General features: G+C 34.8%; 1 protein-coding gene across 7 annotated transcripts in view; it reads right to left on the bottom strand.

Annotated features, from left to right (window-relative positions):
• The window catches only part of PPP3CB (protein phosphatase 3 catalytic subunit beta), a 53,571-nt gene that overhangs the window by 18,539 nt on the left and 12,841 nt on the right, over nucleotides 1-22,191 (bottom strand). For all 7 annotated transcript variants that reach the window (XM_045878073.3, XM_045878070.3, XM_045878069.3 and 4 more), the window contains exons 2-9: nucleotides 20,595-20,795; nucleotides 19,801-19,925; nucleotides 16,341-16,452; nucleotides 14,101-14,246; nucleotides 13,693-13,832; nucleotides 13,511-13,588; nucleotides 13,310-13,404; nucleotides 10,201-10,326 (exon numbers count right to left, since the gene is read on the bottom strand). In XM_045878073.3, coding sequence (XP_045734029.1) covers nucleotides 10,201-10,326; nucleotides 13,310-13,404; nucleotides 13,511-13,588; nucleotides 13,693-13,832; nucleotides 14,101-14,246; nucleotides 16,341-16,452; nucleotides 19,801-19,925; nucleotides 20,595-20,795 — 1,023 coding nt within the window. The remainder of the gene's footprint in view (nucleotides 1-10,200; nucleotides 10,327-13,309; nucleotides 13,405-13,510; nucleotides 13,589-13,692; nucleotides 13,833-14,100; nucleotides 14,247-16,340; nucleotides 16,453-19,800; nucleotides 19,926-20,594; nucleotides 20,796-22,191) is intronic.

The following is a 22,191-nucleotide window of genomic DNA, read 5'->3' on the forward strand; positions in this document are numbered from 1 at the left end:
AAAGCTCTGGGAATCAGATATAAAAGGTCCAGTCTCTACCCTCCAGAAGTTTACTACCTACTAAAGGAGATATATATATGCATACACATACCACAGTAAAGTGACAAGCCCAATGCTGTAAATATGCAGAGTTATACAAAAAGACCTGCAGGGGGAAGGAAGGCTTCTGGTAGAGGAATCATGCAATAGGAGTTTGTCAGGTGGAGAGGGCAGATAAGGCATTCTAATCATAAGTTAGAAAAAGTATGAAGTAGTCATTATAGATCAATGGAACAGAACTAAGAGTCCAGAAATAAAACATCACTTTTAAGGCCAACTGATTTTCGACAAGGGTGCCAAAACAATTCAGTGTGGGAAAGAACAGTCTTTTCAACAAATGGTGCTGGGACAACTGAAAATTCACATGCAAAAGAATGATGTTGGACCCCCCCCCCGCCCCCACTATACATCATATACAAAAATTAACTCAAAATGGATCAAAGACCAGAGTGCCTGGGTGGCTAAGTAGGTTAAGCGTCCGACTCTTCATTTCAGATTAGGTCAGGTCAGGATCTCAGGGTTGTGAGACTGAGCCCCACATCGGGCTCTGCACTGGGTGTGGAGTATGCTTGGGCTTCTCTCTCCCTCTCCATCTGCCCCTCACCCCCAGCCCCCCCCCGCCACTGTCTCTCTCTTCCTCAAAAACAAAAAAAACTGATCCAAGTCCTACATGTAAAAGCTAAAACTATAAAAGTCTTAGAAGATATCATAGAGGAAAATCATTAGTTTGGATTAGGCAACAGTTTCTTAAACACAACCCCCAAAACACAAGCAACAACAACAAAAAATAAACAGGAATTCATCAAAATTTAAAACTCCTGTGCTTCAAAGGACACCATCAAGAAAGTGAAAAGACAACTCAAAGAACAGGAGAAAATATTTACAAATGATACCTCTCTTAAGGAACTTGCATCTAGAATATACAAGGAACTTTTACAACTCACTAAAAAAAGAAAACTATTTTAAAAATGAACACAAGATTTAAATGAACGTTTCTTCAAAGAAGATAAGCAAATGGCCTATAATACACTTCAAGGTTATGCTAATCAAACAGTATGGTACTGGCACAAAAAAGACACACAGACCAATGAAACAGCATAGAAAGCCCAGGAATAAACCCATGCTTATACTGTCAATCTATAACAAAGGAGACAAGAATACATAATAGAGAAGACTGTCTCTTCAATAAATGATGTTGGGAAAACTGGATAGCTACATGCAAAAAAAAAGAAACTGGGCCTCTTTCTTATACCATATACAAAAATAAACTCAAAATGGATTAAAGACCTAAAAGTAAGACCTAAAACCATAAAACTCAAAGAAAATAGGCAGCAAACTCTTATGACCTTAGCAATATTTTTCTGGTTCTCTCCTCAGGCAACAGAAACAAAAGCAAAAATAAACAATTGGGACTGTATCATAAAAAGCTTTTGCACAGTGAAGGAAACCATCAACAAAATGAAAAGGCAACCTACTGAATGAGAGAAGATATTTGCAAATGATACATCTAATGAGGGGTTAATATCCAAAATATATAAAGAACTCATACAACTCAACACCAAAAAACCCAAACAATACCATTAAAAATGGGCAGAGGACTTGAATAATTATTTTTCCAAAGAAGACATACAGATGGCCAACAGACACATGAAAAGATGTTCAACATTACTAACCATCAGGGAAATGCAAATCAAAACCACAATGAGATATTACCTCACACTAGTCAGAAAGGCTTGTATCAACAAGATAAGAGACAAGTATTGGTGAAAATATAGAGAAAAGGGAACTTTCATGCACTATTGGTAGGAATGCAAATTAGTACAGCCACTGTGGAAAACAGTATGGGGCGGTTCCTCAAAAAATTAGAAATACCAGGGACAGCTCAGTTGTCTCAGTTGGTTAAGCATCTGCCTTTGGCTCAATTCATGATCCCAGGGTCCTGGGATTGAGTCCCACATCGGGCTCCTTGCTCAGTGAGGAGCCTGCTTCTCCCTCTCCCTCTGCCTGCCACTCTGCCTACTTGTGCTCTCTCTCTCTCCGTCAAATAAATAAATAAAATCTTTAAAAAATAAATAAATAAATAAAAATAATAAATAAATAAAAAACAGAAATACCATATGATCCAGTAATTCTACTTCTGAGGACTTACCTGAAGAAAACAAAAACACTAATTTAAAAAAATATATGCACTCCTATGTTTATTGCAGCATTATTTAAAATAGCCAAGATATGAAAACAACCTAAGTGTCCACTGATAGATGAATGGATAAAGAAGATGTAGTGCGTATACACAGTGAAATATTACTCAGCCATAAAAAAGGAATGAAATCTTGCCATTTGTGACAACATGGATGGATGTAGGGGATATCATGCTAACTGAAATAAGTCAGACAGAAAAAGACAAATACCGTGTTATTTCACTTATATGTAGAATCTAAAAAACAAAACAAACAAAAAATAGGAATAAACTCATAAATACAGAGAACAAACTCATGGCTGGCAGAGAGGGGATGGGGGTTAGGCAAAATAGGTAAAAGGGATTAAGAGGTACAAACTGCCAGTTATAAAAGAAAGTAAGTCACAGGGATGAAAAGTACAGCATAGAGAATATAGTCAATAATATTGTAATAGCTGGGGCGCCTGGGTGGCTCAGATGGTTAAGCGTCTGCCTTTGGCTCAGGGCATGATCTCAGGGTCCTGGGATCGAGCCCCACATCGGGCTCCTGGCTCAGCGGGGAGCCTGCTTCTCCCTCTCCCTCTGCCTCTCCCCCTGGCTCATGATCTCTCTCTCTTTCCCTGTATCTCTGTGTCTCAAATGAATAAATAAAATCTTTAAAAATAATAATAACAATATTGTAATAGCTTTGTATGGTGACAGGTAGTTAATTATATTTATGGTAAGCATTTCATAATGTATATAATTGTCAAATCACTATGTTGTACACCTGAAACTAGTATAATATTTTATGTCAACTATACCTCAATTAAAAAAATTTTTTGTAATGAACACAGGATTTATTTTTTTTTTTTCTTTTAAAGATTTTATTTGACAGAGAGAGAGAGAGACAGCGAGAGAGGGAACACAAGCAGGGGGAGTGGGAGAGGGAGAAGTAGGCTTTCCAAAGAGTAGGGAGCCCGATGCGGGGCTCGATCCCAGCACCCTGGGATCATGACCTGAGCCGAAGGCAGACGCTTAATGACTGAGCCACCCAGGCACCCCATGAACACAGGATTTAAATAAACATTTCTTCAAAGAAGATAAGCAAATGGCCAATAAGCACATAAAAATATACTCAATACCATTATTCATTAGGGAAATGCAAATCAAAACCATAATGAGATACAACTTCATATCCAATATGATGGCTATAATAAAAAAATACATAGTAACGAATGTTGGCAAGAATATGAAAAAAATGGAACCATTATACACTGCTGGTGGGACTATACAGCTGCTCTGAAGAACAGTTTGGCAGATCCTCAAAAGGTTAAACATAGAGTTACCATGTGACTCCCAGTTCTATACCTAAGAAAATAAACACATATGTTCATACAAAAACTTGTACATGAATGTTCATTGAAGCATTATTCATAATAGTTAAAAAGTGGAAGCAATCAAATGTCTTGCAGCTAATGAATGGATAAACAAAATGTGGTAAACAATATCACTCATCATCAGGGAAATGCAAATCAAATCCATAATGAGATGCAACCTACTGAATGGGAGAAGATATCTGCAAATGACATATCTGATAAAGGGCTAGTATCCAAAATATATAAAGAACTTACACAACTCAACACCCAAAATACCCCAAATAATCCAATTAAAAAATGGGCAGAAGACATAAACAGACATTTCTCCAAAGAAGACCTATAGATGGCCAACAGACACATGAAAAGATGCTCAACAATCACTCATCATCAGGGAAATGCAAATCAAAACTACAGGAGATACTACCTCATAAGTGTCAGAATAGCTAAAATCAAAAACACAAGAAACAACACTTGTTGGTGAGGATGCAGAGAAAAAGGAACCTTCTTACACTGTTGGTGGGAATGCAAACTGGTGCAGCTACTGTGGACTCCTCAAAAAGTTAAAAATAGAACTACCCTACAATCTAGTAATCGCACTACTGAGTATTTATTTACCCCCAAAATGCAAAAACACTAATACAAAGGGATACATGCACCCCTACATTTATAGCAACATTATTTACAAACAGCCAAATTATGGAAGCAGCCCAAGTGTCCCTCAACAGATGAGTGGAAAATAAGTCAAATACACACACAAACACACATACGCACACACATATATGTACAATGGAATATTCTTCAGTCATTAAAAAAGAATGACATCTTGCCATTTGCAACAACATGGATGAATCCAGAGACTATAATGCTAAGGGAAATAAGCCAGAGAAAGAAAAATAATATATGATCTCACCCATATGTGGAGTTTAAGAAACAAAACAAATGAACAAAGGAAAAAAAAAGAGAGAGAAAAACCAAAACACAGGCTTTTTTTTTTTTTTTAAGATTTTATTATTTGACAGAGAGAGAGAGAGAGAGAGAGGGAGAAGCAGGCTCCCCACTGAGCAGGGAGCCCGACGCCAGGATCGATCCCAGGACCCTGGGATCACGACCTGAGCCGAAGGCAGATGCTCAACCGACTGAGCCACCAAGGCACCCCAAAACACAGACTCTTAACTATAGAAAACAAACTAATGGTTACCAGACAGAAGGTGGCTGGGGGGATGGGTAAAATAGGTGAAGGGGATTAAGAGTACACGTATCCTGAAAAGTACTGAATACTACATGAAATTGCTGAATCACTACATCGTACATCTTAAACTAATGTAACACTGTATATTAACTATAATTGAATTGAAATAAGCTTTTCTTTACCCTCCGTACCCAAAATAAAATTTTTTTTAAAAGTGGTATATCCATACAATAGAATATTATTTGGTCGCAAAAAGGAATGAAGTACTAGTTCATGCGACAACATGGATAAACCTTGAAAACATTATAGAAAGATGCTAGTCACAAAAGATCACAAATTATATGATTCCAATTATATGAAACATCCAGATTAGGCAAATCTATGGAGGTAGAAAATAGATTAATGGTTGCCTATGGCCAGCAAGGAGAGACAGGAGGAAACGGGGAGTGACTGCTAATGGACAGAGGGTTTCTTGGGGAGGATAATGAAAATGTTTCAAAAATGACTGTAATGATCATTGCACAATTCCACAAACATACTAAAAACCACTGAATTGTAGGATTTAAAGAGGTTAATTATATGGGATGTAAATTATATCTCAGTAAAACTGTTATGAAAAAATAAAGACAAAATATGAAGGCATGAAACTTAATTGAGCATAACATATTCAAGGGATCAGTTATGCTGTGTTATGGTTAGAACACAGAGACTAGGGGCGCCTGGGTGGCTCAGTCATTAAGCGTCTGCCTTCGGCTCAGGTCATGATCCCAGGGTCCTGGGATCCAGCCCCGCATCGGGCTCCCTGCTCAGTGGGGAGCCTGCTTCTCCCTCTCCCACTCCCCCTGCTTGTGTTCCTTCTCTCACTGTGTCTCTCTCTGTCAAATAAATAAATAAAATCTTAAAAAAAAAAAAAAGAACACAGAGACTAAGATAAGAAGGAAAGAAATGAGGCTGAAGAGAAAGTAGGGAAAGGTCCAAAGACATTGTGTGACAGTTAAGGTTTATCTTCAAAGCTACCAGAAGTCATTTATGAATAATAAACAGTAGCTTTTAAGCATATAGTACTTTTCATCCTCTGAAGGAAAGGCAAGAGAGTAATAGCATAGCAGCAGCCAAGGAAAGATAACAAATGGGCGAAATGTTATTTATCTTTAAAATAAAGATCAGATGGATTTGAACAATTTATAAAAGAACTTAGTAGAGTTTGAAGATACAGAAGATCTAACAGATGAAGCAAGTTTCCTGAAAAAGTAGAAGCACAGTGGAATCCAGAGTCAAGTTAGAAGCCTTGGATGGAAGGGTCACCTCCTCAACAAGACAAGAATTCAAGATGAGTGCAGTTTATAAAGCAGGGGAACGGTAAACAGAGAAAGCTCCCACTAGCGGTATATGTTTCCTCTGAGAGTGAGGGAAGTGGCTACAAAAAGAATGTTTAAGAGAAAAAAAATTAAATTGAGAATATATCCTAAGAGAAAAGGAAGAAGACTAGTGACACAAAGAATTTTTGGGTACTATTGAGAGCCCAGCCAATCAAAGGCTGTATAAATATCTCTAGCAGTTCTCTACACCCTGGCTATGAGAATGGAGAAAATGGATGGTTGCACTTACTGGGGCTAAAATTTATAAAATAAATGAAGTAGAAAAAAAAAGAGAGAAAGGAGTTTGAAGGTGTGTTAAGAAGAGAGGCGAGGAGGGATCTGACTAATAAGAAAATGACATGGTCAAAGGCCAAGCAATCCCAATGAAGATCAAGAGCAGCTACAACTGGAGTGAGGGGTTGCTAAAATAACAGGTTTTCATGAGAGAGTGTTAATGGCAATATCGTCACCAGACTCAAAATATCCAAGTCATCTTCAACCATTCCCTCCCCTGCAACATGCAATCTTGTTTTTTTTTTTTTAAAGATTTTATTTATTTATTTGAGAGAGAGAGAATGAGAGAGAGCACATGAGAGGGGGAAGGGTCAGAGGGAGAAGCAGACTCCCCGCCGAGCAGGGAGCCCGATGTGGGACTCGATCCAGGGACTCCAGGATCATGACCTGAGCCGAAGGCAGTCGCTTAACCAACTGAGCCACCCAGGCGCCCCCATGCAATCTTGTTTCTAATGCTACCAGGCCTTCATTATATTTCCACTTGACTCCTGATGGAGCTTCATAACAGGTCTCCCAATTTCTAGTCTTTCTTCTAGTCCATTTCATCAATTTTTCTATGACTATCATGGTCATATTCTGTTTCAGTGGATTCCCACCATTTATCAAAGTTCCAAATTCTTTGCATGGTGATCAAGATCCTCATGATCTAGCCCTAACTTAACTTTTCATTCTTTTTCTACTACTGTCCTTCATACATCTTAACTGTAAATCAATCTGAACCCCTCAACATTTGTTAATGGTCTTACACTGTCTTGCTTTCTGACCCAGGTTTAGTAAGTTCTCTTACCTAGAATTCCCTTGCCCGTATCTACCAGCACAATTCCAATTCCACCATTCTTCAAGCTTTGGTTCAAATGCTACTTTGATCCCTCTGACAAATATAATCTACCCCTATTCTCAATTCCTATAAAACTATGTTTCTCTAGGAGTACTTACCTAATATTACATTTTGTTATCATTATTTATGTATCTTAAGTCCTCTATTAATCTGCAAAGACCTATATCTTACTAGTGTTTTTGTATCCTTAGTAACTTGAATAAAACAGACTTTCCAAAAAAAAAAAATCTACTAAATGAATAAATCTTACACGTATGACCTTCTATGGAAGATCACACTATATCGGACCTTCTAGAACAGAGTTCTTAAATTGGGGCCAGTAAACCTGAGGGGGGTTACCAAATCACTTCAGATCTACAAGCATTGTGAAAATGTTACGCTTATGTACAAATGTACATATATTTGTACATGAAATTTTCTGGGGCAAAAGTCCATAGCTTTCATCAGATTCTCAAAAGGGTATGTGTTACGAATTAATAAAAGTTTTTGTGTAGTTACTTTAATAATAAGCGTCCTTACCTTTTAGAGATTCATTCTAAAATATTAACAGCTACAAAAGAAATAGCTGAAATATGACCCAAAATAATTAAAAGTTTTGGGTGGGGAGTAGTGGATGGAGATATAAATGACACAACATTGGCCATAATTTGGTAACTGTTGAAGCTGAGTAACTGGTACATAGCAATTCATCATATTATTCACTCTGCCTTCGTATATTTTGGAAATTTTCCAACACAGGATTTTTTTTTTAAGAAATAAAAAGGCCCAGGGGTGCCTAGGTGGCTCAGTCAGTTAAGTTAAGCACCCAACTCTTGATTTCAGCTCAGGTCATGATCTCAGGGTTATGAGAGCCAGCCCCACAACAGGTTCCACACTGAGCAGTCTGCTTGAGGATTCTCTCCCTCTGCCCCTCCCCGAACTCGCGCATGTGCACCCTCGAGCGCACTCTTTCTCTCAAATAAATAAATAAATCTTTAAAAAAAGCAAAGCCCCTAAAAGGTTAAAAACCACAGATTTCATCTAACTTTAGGATTAAATCAGCCTCTAAGGAAGCCTCTGGCTTAAGTTAGTTGCTTCTCAGAGACTAGATCTGAGTCAAACTGGCTTTTTCAAAGTGGAACAGATGAGATGATGACATTTGCTGCTATTCACAACAAAAGAAAATTTTCATTAGAATCAAGTAGTTAGGCTATATAAACAGCTAACAGGTATTAAAATGGAAAAAATATGCAAAGAGTTTGAAAAAATCTTACTGTGCTCAACACTGGTTAGGATTCTTTCTATTTGCGTATAATGTTCAAATCTGAGCTTCACATTTTTAGAAAGACATGAATAATTTGGAGAAGATCCACAGGAAAAAAACAAAACTGGTCAAAAGGTTTGAATACTTCCTCATCTTATGATTTAGAATGGCAAAAAAAGAACAAAAGATTACTTAGTAGCAGACTTCAAATGTAGGAACAGATAGAAACCTACTGATTCTCCATCTTCACTTATGAGAGATCCACAGAAACTAGATTAAATTTTATCATCTCTCATAAAGAGCCAGACTACATGATTATTAAGTTCACTATTAGTTCTAAAATTCTATGATGTCCTGGTTTTTGATAGGGGCATTAGTTGAGAAAAGCTATTATCTCTATTTCTTTCCTTGTTTAAACACTCATAGCACAAATATTTAGACCAGTAATACTGAAATATTTCCTTATTGAGAATCAAATTAGAATCTAAAAATTGTCCATTTTCCTCCTTATCGTCCCCCTTTCTTTCCACCCCCACCCCACTTATATTATATTAAAATAGTTGAGTTGCAGTCTAGCCTGAAGGCAGGAGAATGAGCAAGATGAATTCTTAAATTCCCTTTAGCCCAATGATGTTATGATTGAACTATTTCTCATATACCAAAGATAGAAGGTTATAAGTGTAAGGCATCCCTTGCACCTAAGCCCTTTACTGGCCCCCTTCTCAAATGCTAGTGGGTAATTCTATCTCCATATTAGCTTAATGTTGACCTACTGAGTAACTGATGAAGACCAAAGGCAATCTTCAAAAAATCTGTTTAACATACACAGTTTAAGTATTAACTCTGTATTTTAGAACCCAAAATTGCGTTGGCAGAAATAACATATCCCCAACAGAAAGGAACATTTTGTAACACGGAAGAGGCGAGAAAAAATAGAGAGAAATATAGAACAAAATGTTTTACAATCATGTCTGTATTCTCATATTCTTATTTTCCACATATGGAAACTGAGGCATTGCCTTGTGGAAAAATTAACACTAAAATGGAAAAGAAGAATGTGATGAAGTAAGGAAATCCTAAGAACCCTATACAACTAGGAAAAAAACCGAGATTTCTTAAATAGCATTTATGTTCTCTTAAAAAGCCTATTAAGTATATACTAATATGTTATTATTGGAAATTATCAGAAAGCATTACCACTAAATTTGTATACATGTTTTTAATATAGGAGAAGAAATATTAGGTTTGAACCTGAACTTCTCTTTATCATTTCTCTCAGAGTATAGAACCGCTATGACTAACATTGCCCAAAACTAGGGCTATTAAATTCTCTCATAAATTACTTTGACATCCCCCAAAAGTGGCGTTAAAAAGTGCAAAAGTGTCCATTCCAAAGCAAAGCTATCCCTCCATTCCTTCATAAAAGATTTAAGCTAAAGAAAAACAGAAAGAAAACCCAACAGCTGAAGACAACATCAGGCTATTTATAAGTCTTCTCCCAGTCCCCCAGACACCCTCACATGGGGGCTATAAACAGCTAACTGAAATATCTTTGAGGCTCTCGTATCCACACCCACTGACACAAGTAGAGCTGAACCCATGGTGAAACTAAACTTCAGTTTCCTTTAACAAGTATGTGCCTCCGATAATAAACTGGAGTAAATGTGACAGTAATAAAACATTAAAAAAAAAAAAAGAATCATACCTTTTTCTCCAACAAATGGTAAAGACCATGTGAAGACATCCATAAAATTGGGCAACCAGTAAGGATGTGGAGAACAGTTAAATTGTCGAATATTCATCACATTATTTTCATACTTTAATACAGCAGCTGTAAGATAAGTTTGAATGTGAATGTAACAATTTGTCTTTAGCTCCAAAACTTTAAAACACATAAAAGCAAAAAAACACTGTTTGAAAGGAGTGGGGAATCAAGGTGTGAGCTGAATGAGGACTAGTAGAGGGAGATAGGAACAAATTTTTAGTAATAACACATTTTTGTTTTTAACACACTTTTATGTAGAGCATCGTCAGATCTATACTTATTATTAATGAAATTTCCAGATTTCTAGAATGTTTTACTTTATAATTCAATGACGAACATGCACTTTTACTATATCCAAAATTATGAAAACTCAGTTATTAGAGGAAACACAGAATGGCAACGAGCAATTTTCTAGGTTTAAAAGTTCATACAAGTTGAAGGAATTTAAGAGGATCTTTTTCGTTACAGGCAACCTGAAAAGGATAGCTGATGGTAATGAAGCAAAAAACAAAACAAACCCAGAGAAAAAGCAGTTCTTTATGACTGTCTGAATGTATTTATTTCATTTATTATGGGAAATCAAATGAAACTACAACAAAGAAATATTTTATTTCATTTAGAAAAAATTCCATTAAAATACCAAAAAGAAAATATTATAACCAAATAACCCAAAGGTAACAGACTCATCTCAATTTCAGGTATCTTTCTAATGTTTCAAAACATTAAAAGGAATAATAAATTAACTACACAGATTTCAGCCACTGGTTATATTATTTTATAGAATAGTGGGTTAGATGGACTAGATTCCAGTCTAAGCTCCAGCACATACTAGCTCTGCAATGCTTGGTAAATTATTTAACTAATCTGTTTCTCATTTATAAAATAGAACTAATATGTCCACCCTAACTACCTCAGAAGTTTGTTTTACGATCAGAGAATATATTTCACATGAAGGTATATAAAAGTATAAAATGCTCTGTAGATATTATAATAATTATGTGGTTATTTTTTTTCCATTTTAATGAAGCACGAAAATGCAGATACTAAATTCCAAGACTTGGGATTCTGGCTTATACAAAGTCACAAGTAATATGCTTGTTTCCCTTATGGAATAAAAGTATTTTAAATTTGGCCTCAGAAATTAAGGAATGGGGCGCCTGGGTGGCTCAGTTGGTTGAGCGACTGCCTTCGGCTCAGGTCATGATCCTGGAGTCCCAGGATCGAGTCCCGCATCGGGCTCCCTGCTCGGCAGGGAGTCTGCTTCTCCCTCTGACCCTCCTCCCTCTCATGCTCTCTGTCTCTCATTCTCTCTCTCTCAAATAAAAAAATAAATAAAATCTTTAAAAAAAAAAAAAAGAAATTAAGGAATGATACCAAGTTTTCAGCTTTAAAACAAAAGAGAGAATCTAGAAAATTGCCTTAGAGATGAAATGAAACATTACAAACATATCCATACCATGTAAGCACTCAAATCATTAACACTATGTACAGACTAATCACTACTGAGAGACATTTGATTTTGACAAGACAGATTCAATGGTTTGAGTTTCTTTTCTGAATACTCAGAAAAGTGATCCCTTAAAACCCCTAAATCAAACTAACAGAGGACAACCAATAAGACAATCGACTGAGCACTGAACACTAGGTCCTGTAATACTGACAAGGGGAGGTCACAGGTGAGGTATTAGAGCACTGGTAGAAAGTTAAATGTAGCACTCTATTCTGTTCTTAAGAATAGAGTCAAAACTTAGATATATTCTCCTAAAAAATGAAGCCACACATCATTAGGTAACTTCTCTACAAGTTCTGAAATTTATAAACCAAACTATAATTTAAAAGAATATTTTAGCATTGGCATAATCCTTAAAGGCTGCACTGATACTAGCTTCTGAAGATGAGCAACTCAGTCAAGGTATGGTTTTTTTGGTAATTAATATAGTATTAAGTTTTTGTAACATATTCTGTATCAAAGTTATTTAGCATGCTACCATTTGATCTCAGGCAAACGTTTTAGTCTTTTAACCATCATCTCAAATAATAAAAAAAAAAACAACTCTTCTGTTCCTCTTTTGAACTCCATGACCCATATTTAGCAATGACCTCATTATCTCTCTAATACTTTTAAAAGTCTTTAACCTTCTGTTCTTTCCTCCTGGCACATCTGCTCCAGTGACCCTGGAAACTGTGGCATAGTCAACTGAATTCCAGACATATCAAGACAGAATAGGAGATGGCTTCTTAATTTCCTCTTCTGAAAATGTGTGCTACGTAAACATACCCAAGCTCATCTTCAATTTCCTTGGCACACACTTAACTAGATTAAGATCCTTTGGCATTACCTGTCAATAAGCTATGTTCAAAGTTAAATGAAACCAAATTATTATAAACAGATCAAATCTGGACAGAAGGAAAGGGAATGGAAGCTGGTGGAACAGCAAGTAAAGAAAAAAGACGTAAGAAAAAAGGAAGAAAGAATAGTAAAAAGAAAAGAAAGGGAGGAATATATCCCTGAAAGGAGGTAAGAGTGAATTGATCAAAGAAGGTTCAACTATTAATCTTCAGGGGGCAATGATAAGACTGTAGAGGTAAAAGTATGGAAGAAGAAAGGGAATGAGAACCTAGATCAGTGAACAAAAAACAAGAAACATGATAAACAAAATTAACTATACAGTGCCAATACACGAAATGGTCAAAGCAGCAGCAGCAGCTTTATGCAAACAAAAAAACATTCTCTTGATTATAAGGGGAAAGATTTAAGAAAGGGGAGTTTGAGAAAATCACGTTTGGCTTCTTGACTTAATTCAGAACATTTTTTAGTAAGGTAGCTTCTATGAGTGCCAAGTTGTAGAATGGTTACATATGATTTAAGTTTCACATTTTGGATTTTTATTTCTTGTTCTCTCCCCTCCCTTATATCTTACGCTTTTTTATAATGAGATTTGGATAATTACAGTTTCAAACAATGCCTCTTTTCTATTATTTTCAAAAAAAATAAGTCAATTAAAATGCTAAGTTGTTTAACAATTTTTTTTTATCAACAACATCTTACCTTTATTATTGTAGACATCTAAGTAATTAGGTGCCGAAAAAATTGTTATTAATGAAGGGAACCCTGTAGTTTGACTTTTTCTGTACATTCTATAGCTGTAAAACAAATAGCTTAATATGCATCGTAAAGCATCAATCATGAGTTACTAAGTTTGATTTGTACATAAGGTGTTAATTTGGGTCAGGGAAACAGAATTCTTACCCTGCATCTTGAGCTTCATGAGCTCTAATAATCGATAACAAATTATTGTTTTGCAAAAATTCACACACTGCTGGATAGCTGTGGGGGGAAAAAAGTAAATTAAGTAAAATAATGGTTTTCTATATGAAACATATGCTATTTTAACAACTAAAATGTGTTTAATCTTGGATATTTTTCCTTACTTATAAAAATAAGAACATCCTCGAACAGTATTGTGACTAAAATGTTCCTGTGATTTTTCATTTCCAAAATCTTCAGAAGGATCGGACCATAGCAAGTCACACATTGGTCCAAATGCAGGTGGCTCTTTGAATCTATCTAACTGTGAAAGAAAGAAAAGAAAGAAACAAAGAACAGAAATAACTTGTCAAAAAGTGAGAATAGAATGGACACAGGAAAGTGGTACCAACTTTGAATACTGTCCATACTACATTGTTCTGAATGGTTAGAAGATATTTCCTTAAAGTATCAGTATATTAATTTTTACCATTACCTAATCTTGGCAGTAAAGAGAAGTTTGAAGCTTCTACTCTCTACCCAACAAAGTACTATAAATAGGAATCAACCTTGGAACTACAATATATACTCACTCTCCTAATATCATCCAGTGTGTGTATTTCTGGTGAAAGTCCACCATGAACACAAAGAAATTGTTGATTTAAAAGTGCAGCAAGAGGCAGACTATCAAAAGCTTCCATACAAGCTTCATAGACTCTTTCTGAATATTTAATTTTACCTAGAAAAAGAAAAAATAATTGATAATCACATTACTAATTTATCATTTTGAAAATAGACAGATACATAAATTGACTATTAAAACCAAGGCAAGAAAACTATAGACACAGAAAACAGCCAAGTGGTAGCCAGGGGTTGACAGGGTATGGGGGTGATTATAAAAAGGCAGCAAGAAGGAATTTATGGGATGATGAAACTTTTCTGTATCATGACTGTGGTGGTTGGCAGTTCTATGCATTTGTCAAAATTCAGAACTAAACAAAGAGTGAATTTTACTGTATATATTTTTTTTTAAAAAGGCAAGCATCTTGCCCCATTAGAATCAATAAACTAGGCAGTCTTATTGGTCTTATGAAGACAAAATATTTGCTGTCTCTAAATTTACTTTGGGTATGTAGCAGATCATAAAATATTACTTAAAGTAAGTAAGTCAAATCTCTAAAAACAGCTCAACCCTTTACCTTTATAGGCCAAGTAAAGCTAAATTAGAGCTATACTTAAAGCTGTTTTAATACTTTATTTTATTCTAAGAGTCAGTGACTACTTTGTTGTTACAGACAAGACTACTACATCATCACAACAAAACTCAAAGTCCACCCAATTAAAAAAAAAAGAAAAGAAGATATCTTATTCATATACTGGAAGAACAGAGGGGTTCCTCTGGTCTACAATGAATGCTTAAAATGGACAGTGAAGCATGAAGCCAAACTAACACAAGAGAGACAAAACTCCACCAAATCCAACTGTCATTTACTTTTAAGGAGATTATCATACACATCCCTTTGCTCCTTTGTATCTTTAAAATTCCTGGCTATTTTACATTTTTGCTGCAATTTTGGTGAGTAGTTTGTTTTATTAATTATCTAAAGAAAAAAAGTGCTTAGTTCCTTTTCCCCTTTTTAATATTTTAACATTCAAATATGAGAAAATCTGGGGCACCTGGGTGGCTCAGTTCATTAAGTGTCTGCCTTTGGCTCAGGTCACCCTGGGATCCAGTCCCACATCAGGGTCCCTGCTCGGCATGAATGTTGCGTCTCCCTCTCCTTCTGCCCCTCCCCCCTGCTCCTGTTCTCTCTCTTGCACTCTCTCTCAAATAAATAAATAAAATCTTAAAAAACCCCACAAATATGAGAAAATCTATATCCAGCAACCAGAGGTTCTAAACTGGTAGTCTGCTAACAGACCTGTTTTCCAGCACTGTGGTTTAATAAAAAATTTAAATTGATTGCCTTTAGGTCAAGTATGCACTTTCCAGGCCACATCTTTTATTCATTTATTACTTTATTTTTTACTATTTTATTATTTTATTTTTTATTATGTTACTATTCATAACCTATTCATTTAGGTTACCCACCTGATCCTTGAAGTTATAGGCCTTTGTGCCCTCTGCCATTACTCACCACTATATTTTTCTCCTTTTACTGGAAGTCTCTAGTAATACGATCTTTACTGGATCATGTTTGGGTCTCCATAATTCTGAAGTTATTTCTATTTTTAGAACTTAACTCTAAGACTTAATATAGTTATGAATATTAACTTAATAAGCACATAGTTAAGAGGTGTGAAAAAAGGTCAAATACTGCTCTATATAATATTGTGGCTTCTGGTTATTAGATTGCCATTGCCACAATAATTTAAGAGAGAAACGGGGTAAACATTGTATGTTAAGAATTTCATTTCATTAATATAATGTTTGAAACAATCTGCAATGATGACAGGATGAATAATTTAAGAATCTTCATGGGAGAGCTTCAATATTGGGGGACAAAAATCTCCAATGCAACAACAATTTTTTCCCTTTTGGTTTTTATTCTTCCTGTTAGAAAAAAAAAATCACTTAAACATAAAAGCTATATGAAAAATTCAAAACCATTTCTAAATATATCTATAGAATCAAGCTCAATAGGAAACACTGAAATGAAAACGTCTCAATAAAACACCATTAAACACTAGAGAACTCTTGACAATAATCCTCAAAGCTTTATATGTTTGGACACAAAATCTGTTCTTATATGTTACACTGTAAAGTCTTACTATCCATATCACCGCACAAGAATACTGAGGAAATGAAAATATTTCTCATGAAAGTACTCACATTCCTGCTTAAAGGTAAAATATTCAGTAAGGTGTCTGCATTCATGATTGCCTCTCAGAAGAAATAATGTGCTTGGGTACAGAATCTTCAGGACCCATAAATATAAGACACACTGCAAAAGAAAACATTTTGAATGAATTTATCTTTTATTTTTATTTCACTAAGTTGTTTCATATTTGCTCCTTTTCTCTAACCCTATTGTCCTTACAATCTCTATTACTCTTTACTACCTTTTTCTCTTTGTCCTTTACTAAAATATAAGCTCCATGAAATCAGGGACTTTGTCATCTTAGTCACTTCTCATCCTCCACTCCTAGAAAAGTACCTAGCAAACAGCAGAAAAGTAATAAATATTTGTTGAATGAATGAGTCAAACAATTTATTTAATTACTTTATATTTACAGATTGTTTGCTATAAAAACAATTAGCAGATTGGTGCCCTTCTTAGGTATATCAATAAATAAAATAATGTCAAAAATAATAGCATGGACCATTTATTGAGTACTTACAATGTATCAAGTGCCATGTTTTTAATACTCCTTGTTTATTCCTCAAACAACCCTATGAAGTATGTAATATTATCTCTATTTTACAAACAAGGGAACTGAAGCAAAGAGTTCAAGTAACTTGTCTGAAATCACAGAACTTTTAAGTAATGGAGACAGGATTCTGATCCTCTGATCTTAAGCATTATGCCACACTGCCTTATGAAGGCAATAGGATGTTTTACGTTTATTTTGTTGGTTATGCTCGTTGCCGTACATGAGGTAGGTGCTTATTACCTAAACTGATTCAAAGAAAGTATAATTTTTTAAATCAGAAGAATATTAAAGCAAACAGTGTAGCAGATGCTTTTCTCTAAATAGATTTATATTATTTTTTTTAAGATTTATTTTTAAGCAATCTCTATACCCAACATGGGGCTCAAACCTACAACCCCAAGATCAAGAATCACATGCTCTACCAACTGAGCCAGCCAGGTACCCCTCTAAATAGATTTAACATAAGAAACTCACATTTTACTTATTTGGTTAAAAAAAAAGGAAATCGGGGCACCTGGGTGGCTCAGTCAGTTAAGTGTCTGACTCTTGATTTCAGCTCAGGTCGAGATCTCAGGGTCATGGGATCGATGAGCCCCAAGTTGGACTCCACGCCCAGCATGGACTCTGCTTAGGATTCTCTGTCTCTGCCCCTCCCCCTACTCGTGCCTGTGCTCTCTCTCTCAATAAAGAAATAAAATCTTAAAAAAAAAAAAAGGAAAGATACTTCATATGAAAATTAGCTTGGTTTATAGAATTATATACAAAAAGAAAACAAACTTTATTTTTAACAAGTTAAGATATATTAAAATGTGTAACTATTCACACCTTCATTTTATTCATAAGGAAAAAAAGAAATTAAGTCAGGGAAATACTTATTAAACTCTGCCTCTCTTTTTTGCTTATTTTGATTCTTTATTATTTTCCTTTTGTAACAATAAAATCTATTAAAAGAGTCAGCCATGGGGTGCCTAGGTGGCTCAGTCATTAAGCGTCTGGCTCAGGTCATGATCCCAGGGTCCTAGGATCAAGCCCCGCATTAGGCTCCCTGCTGGGCAGGAAGCCTGTTTCTCCCTCTCCCACTCCCCCTGCTTGTGTCCCCTCTCTCGCTGTGTCTCTCTCTGTCAAATAAATAAATAAGATCTTTAAAAAAAAAAGATATTAAAAGAGTCAGCCACAAAACACTCCAAGGACATACACACCAATATGCTTAGTTACCAATAAGCTTCCTAAAATTGTTCATTTTATTGTTTTTGTCAAAGCCCCCTATCTTTTTTGTTAAGAAGGTCCATTATTCTGGTTTCCTTGAAGCTTTGAGGAAAGTTTGAGGTGAGTAATGATGAAACTATGAATAAAGGAAGAACAACGCAGAGGTAACAAAATTCCTTAGGGAATTTTAAGTGCACAGAGCCCTGAACTCCTTTCCTCACTATGAATCCTAGCATACCTGAGAAAGGAGGTTAAAAATACTGGAGAAGGGGATATAAATAACAGGAACCAGCTGGAAATTCACCAAGTAAAGATTCAATTATCTACTGGGAAAGGTGGTTAAGAGTACAGGCTAAGGAGGTACCTGGATGGCTCAGTCGGTTAAGTGACTGACTCCTGATTTCAGCTCAGGTCATGATCTCAGGGTCATGAGATGAAACCCCCCATCAGGCTCCATGCTCAGTGCGGAGTCTGCTGGAGATCCTCTCTCTCCCTTTCCCTCTGCCCTCCCCCTTGTTTGCTCTCTCTCTAAAAATAAAAATAAATCTTAAAAAAAAAAAAAAAAAGAGTACAGGCTTAGAATAAGACCGGCTGCACTGCTTACTAAAAATGTGTCTTTGGGGAAGCTATTTAACTTCTCCAAGCCTCAGTTTCCTCATCTATAAAATGGATAAAATAACAGTACTTACCTCATAATGTTGTGAAGATTTAATTAATCAATGTGTGTTAAGTGCTTAGAATATGCTTGGAACATAGTAAATACTCAACATATGTATCTATTCGTAGAGCTTTTATCCAGCAATTTTACCTCCAAGAATCTGCCCCACAGAAATAATTTAGCAAGTATGCAAAGATGTATAAATAACCTTACTCACTGAAGCATCATTGTAATGCCAAAAAATTAAGAACACCTTAAGTGTCTAACAATAATTAACTGTGGTTTGTTTATTCAATAGAATACAATGTGGCTATTAAAAATGCTATAAATTTATATATACTGACCTGGAAGGACATCACAGTATAGGGATATATGAAAAAAAGCAAGTTATAGAACAACATTATAATATGGCCACATTTTCATTGAAAAAAAGAGAAATGCATATTATTAGAAAATGCAAATAGTTCTATATTTACCTTATTTTATTTATATTATTAGAGAAATAAAAGGAGCAAAAAGAACCATGTGCTGTTAAGTAATGATCAACAGGTCATTTTAATGCCTCTTAAGTTTTTTTAAAAGAAATGAATACTTTCACAACACACAAAGACTTGGGTCTTAATAGCTACAGAAGGTGGATAGAAGCAGTAGGGTTTAAGCCATAAAAGCATTACAGTATGTTTTATGTAATCAGAGAAAATTCAATTAATCTTTTTTTCACATGGGGTAATGCCTTTAGGGGCAAGAGAGATAAATAGCACTAGCTCCTTAGGGCCACTAGATAAAGGACAATAAAGAACCCTCAGTTTACATATAATTTCCACTGGGAAAAATGGCAATTATAATTGCAAAAACAGAGTAATACAAAGAAAATAAAATAGTTTGAAAGGCAGAAGAGAATAAGTAGTAGTTTTACCTAAAAACTTCAGAATAGCAGAGGTATTAAAAAGAACCCAATATAGGTACTTTAAGGAACTTATTTTACTAGGAATTAATGGAAATCATCTATGGTTAACACTTAAAAGCAAATCAAATGATAGTATATGATTATTACCTCTATACTAAAATAACCTCTGTCCACATAATCACCAAGAAAAAGGTATCGTGTATTAGCAGGTGATCCTCCTACTTCAAAAAGTTTCATCAGATCAAAAAATTGGCCATGGATGTCACCACACACTGAAACAAGAAGATTATTAGATATGAAAAAAAACCTCTGAAATAACAAATTTTACTTAAATTCTAATTTCTTTTACATAATAATGTAAATTCTATCAAGAAAGGTCTTGGGAGGACGTTAGAATCTATGAAGAGTCGTAATAGGGATGATGTGTACCCAAGTGTTCACATGTGCTCAAGATCTAAAACAAGATATAACAAAAATAATGAAATTTGTAGTCAGTGACAAAATTTTCACCTAAATTTATAAAGCTCCTCTTTAGGAAGCCAAGCATAGGTCTTAGGATTACAAAAATTATAATGGTGGCAGTAAAATCTCCATCCTAATGCAATACCTTCTACTGACTGCTATGTTGACACTGAGGTATTTGCCCCTAATAATTGAAAGCAAAGTAAATAAGAATTTGTTGAATCAAATTGAATTATGGCCAACACAACTGATGAAACCTTCACAAAAGTGTATTAGACCAACTTCTGCACTCAGGTTACTTAAGATCATGTTTATTCACTGAAAATAGGCAACCCCCCCAAAATTACAAAAAATAAATTCAAGATAATGTCCCTGTAATATTATTTTAGTATACCATAGATTGAAGAATAAGCAGCCTTAAATCCAAGCAACTAATGGTATAATTAAAAAAATAATATCCAAAACATAAACAAGTGTACCTGTAATTGGAGCCTCTACTTCTATCATGGTTTTCTCTCTCCGAAGGATGGCAGCACCCTCATTGATAATTCTAAGTGCAATTTCTTCATCTACCCGACCTTCTTTTACTAAGTGGTTCTTCAGAACATCAACCCTGGGTATCCCATCCATATCAAATACTTCTTCAGATGTCAAGCGATGTGTTGGGGGGAAAGGTACAGCTGCAATTTTTTTAATTAATAAAAAATAAATCGCTATTAATACTGTAACATAAAAACTAATCAATGGATCTAGGTAAATAAGAGTAAAACCTGAAAAGCTGGAGTTTTTATTTCTTCTTTATTTATTGGATAGAGGTGTTAATATTTTTAAAGGGTTTTCTAAAAAGAGTAATCAAATTATACTTTTATTAATCTATATATAATAACATGTTCTTTGTTGAAAATTATTAGAGAAATGAACTACCTCAAAAATTAAAAGCTCTTTCAGGATAACTAAAGTTTTCTTTAAGCCATAACATTTTTTGGCAGAACTTGCAAATCATATTATACACTCTTCACCTTAATGGAGTACAATAAATGTAAACTTATTACCACATAAGCCTGAATAGAAAGAAATCCCAAAGATAAGGTGAACTACCATGTTTCTAAGAAAGTTAAATGCGATGTTTTCTGGCCAACTTGAAAAGAAACTTTTAGAGATATAGATAAAACAGTCAAATACTTAAACAATTTAAATTAATTTAAATGCACATATACATTTAAAAAGCATTAATAAATCATGATAATTTTGAAATACTGCTTTTTCTCCTACCTCCCATGTTTCACAAAACACTTTCATTCAAAATCTTTATGCACATCTTTGACATCAGTGTATTCCTTATCACTGGAGCCATTTCTGAGTCATCTAACACTCTTTTCAAAGGCAGATCATCTTCACTTCCATTTAAGTTGTTTGATACAGCACTTTTTGAATATACATAAAATGCTATCATTGCAAATTTATCCTAAGCCACAGTTCCAATATATATTAATTACCAACTGTACTCTTTAAAACTGATATTTGTTAAATGGAATAGAAAACTGTAAGGCCTATTTTCAATAGTATCTAGCACAATTTTGAGGTCATATACATAGAAAAAATTACTATATATCTGTTAAAATTAGATTCCTTTTTCTCTGACAACGTTCAAAATCAGTTTGAAGTAGTTTTAGGCTCTTTACCAAACAGTACTTTGTTTTTCAAAATAAAGAAAGCAATAGAGAAATTTATAATAAGAGTCTATATATAGACTCAAATTAAGGCAGCTCTTTTATGAAATAAAAATTGTTTTAGAAAAAACTCACTTTATATTCAGGCACACAGTATATAGTATTTTTTGATGTTTCAGAATCATCATTGTAATGATCAATTATTATATAGAAGCCTGGAAATGTATAGGACCAACTGATTCTTCACATTTCAACTTAAACAAAAAAACTAAAAACAGGAGCCTGGGTTAGAATTAGATCAATGACCTGAGAAAGAATAATAAATAACCATGTTCTATTTTACCAGGAAAACAAATTAGGAAGAACTCAATACTTTAGAAGTGAGATGAGAACTAAGGCAGAAGGA

The sequence above is a fragment of the Mirounga angustirostris genome, unplaced genomic scaffold (assembly GCF_029215605.1).
Source record: "Mirounga angustirostris isolate CCGP_5_RB_7025 unplaced genomic scaffold, mMirAng1.0.hap1 SCAF_6, whole genome shotgun sequence".
In the NCBI taxonomy this organism is placed as follows: Eukaryota; Metazoa; Chordata; class Mammalia; order Carnivora; family Phocidae; genus Mirounga; species Mirounga angustirostris.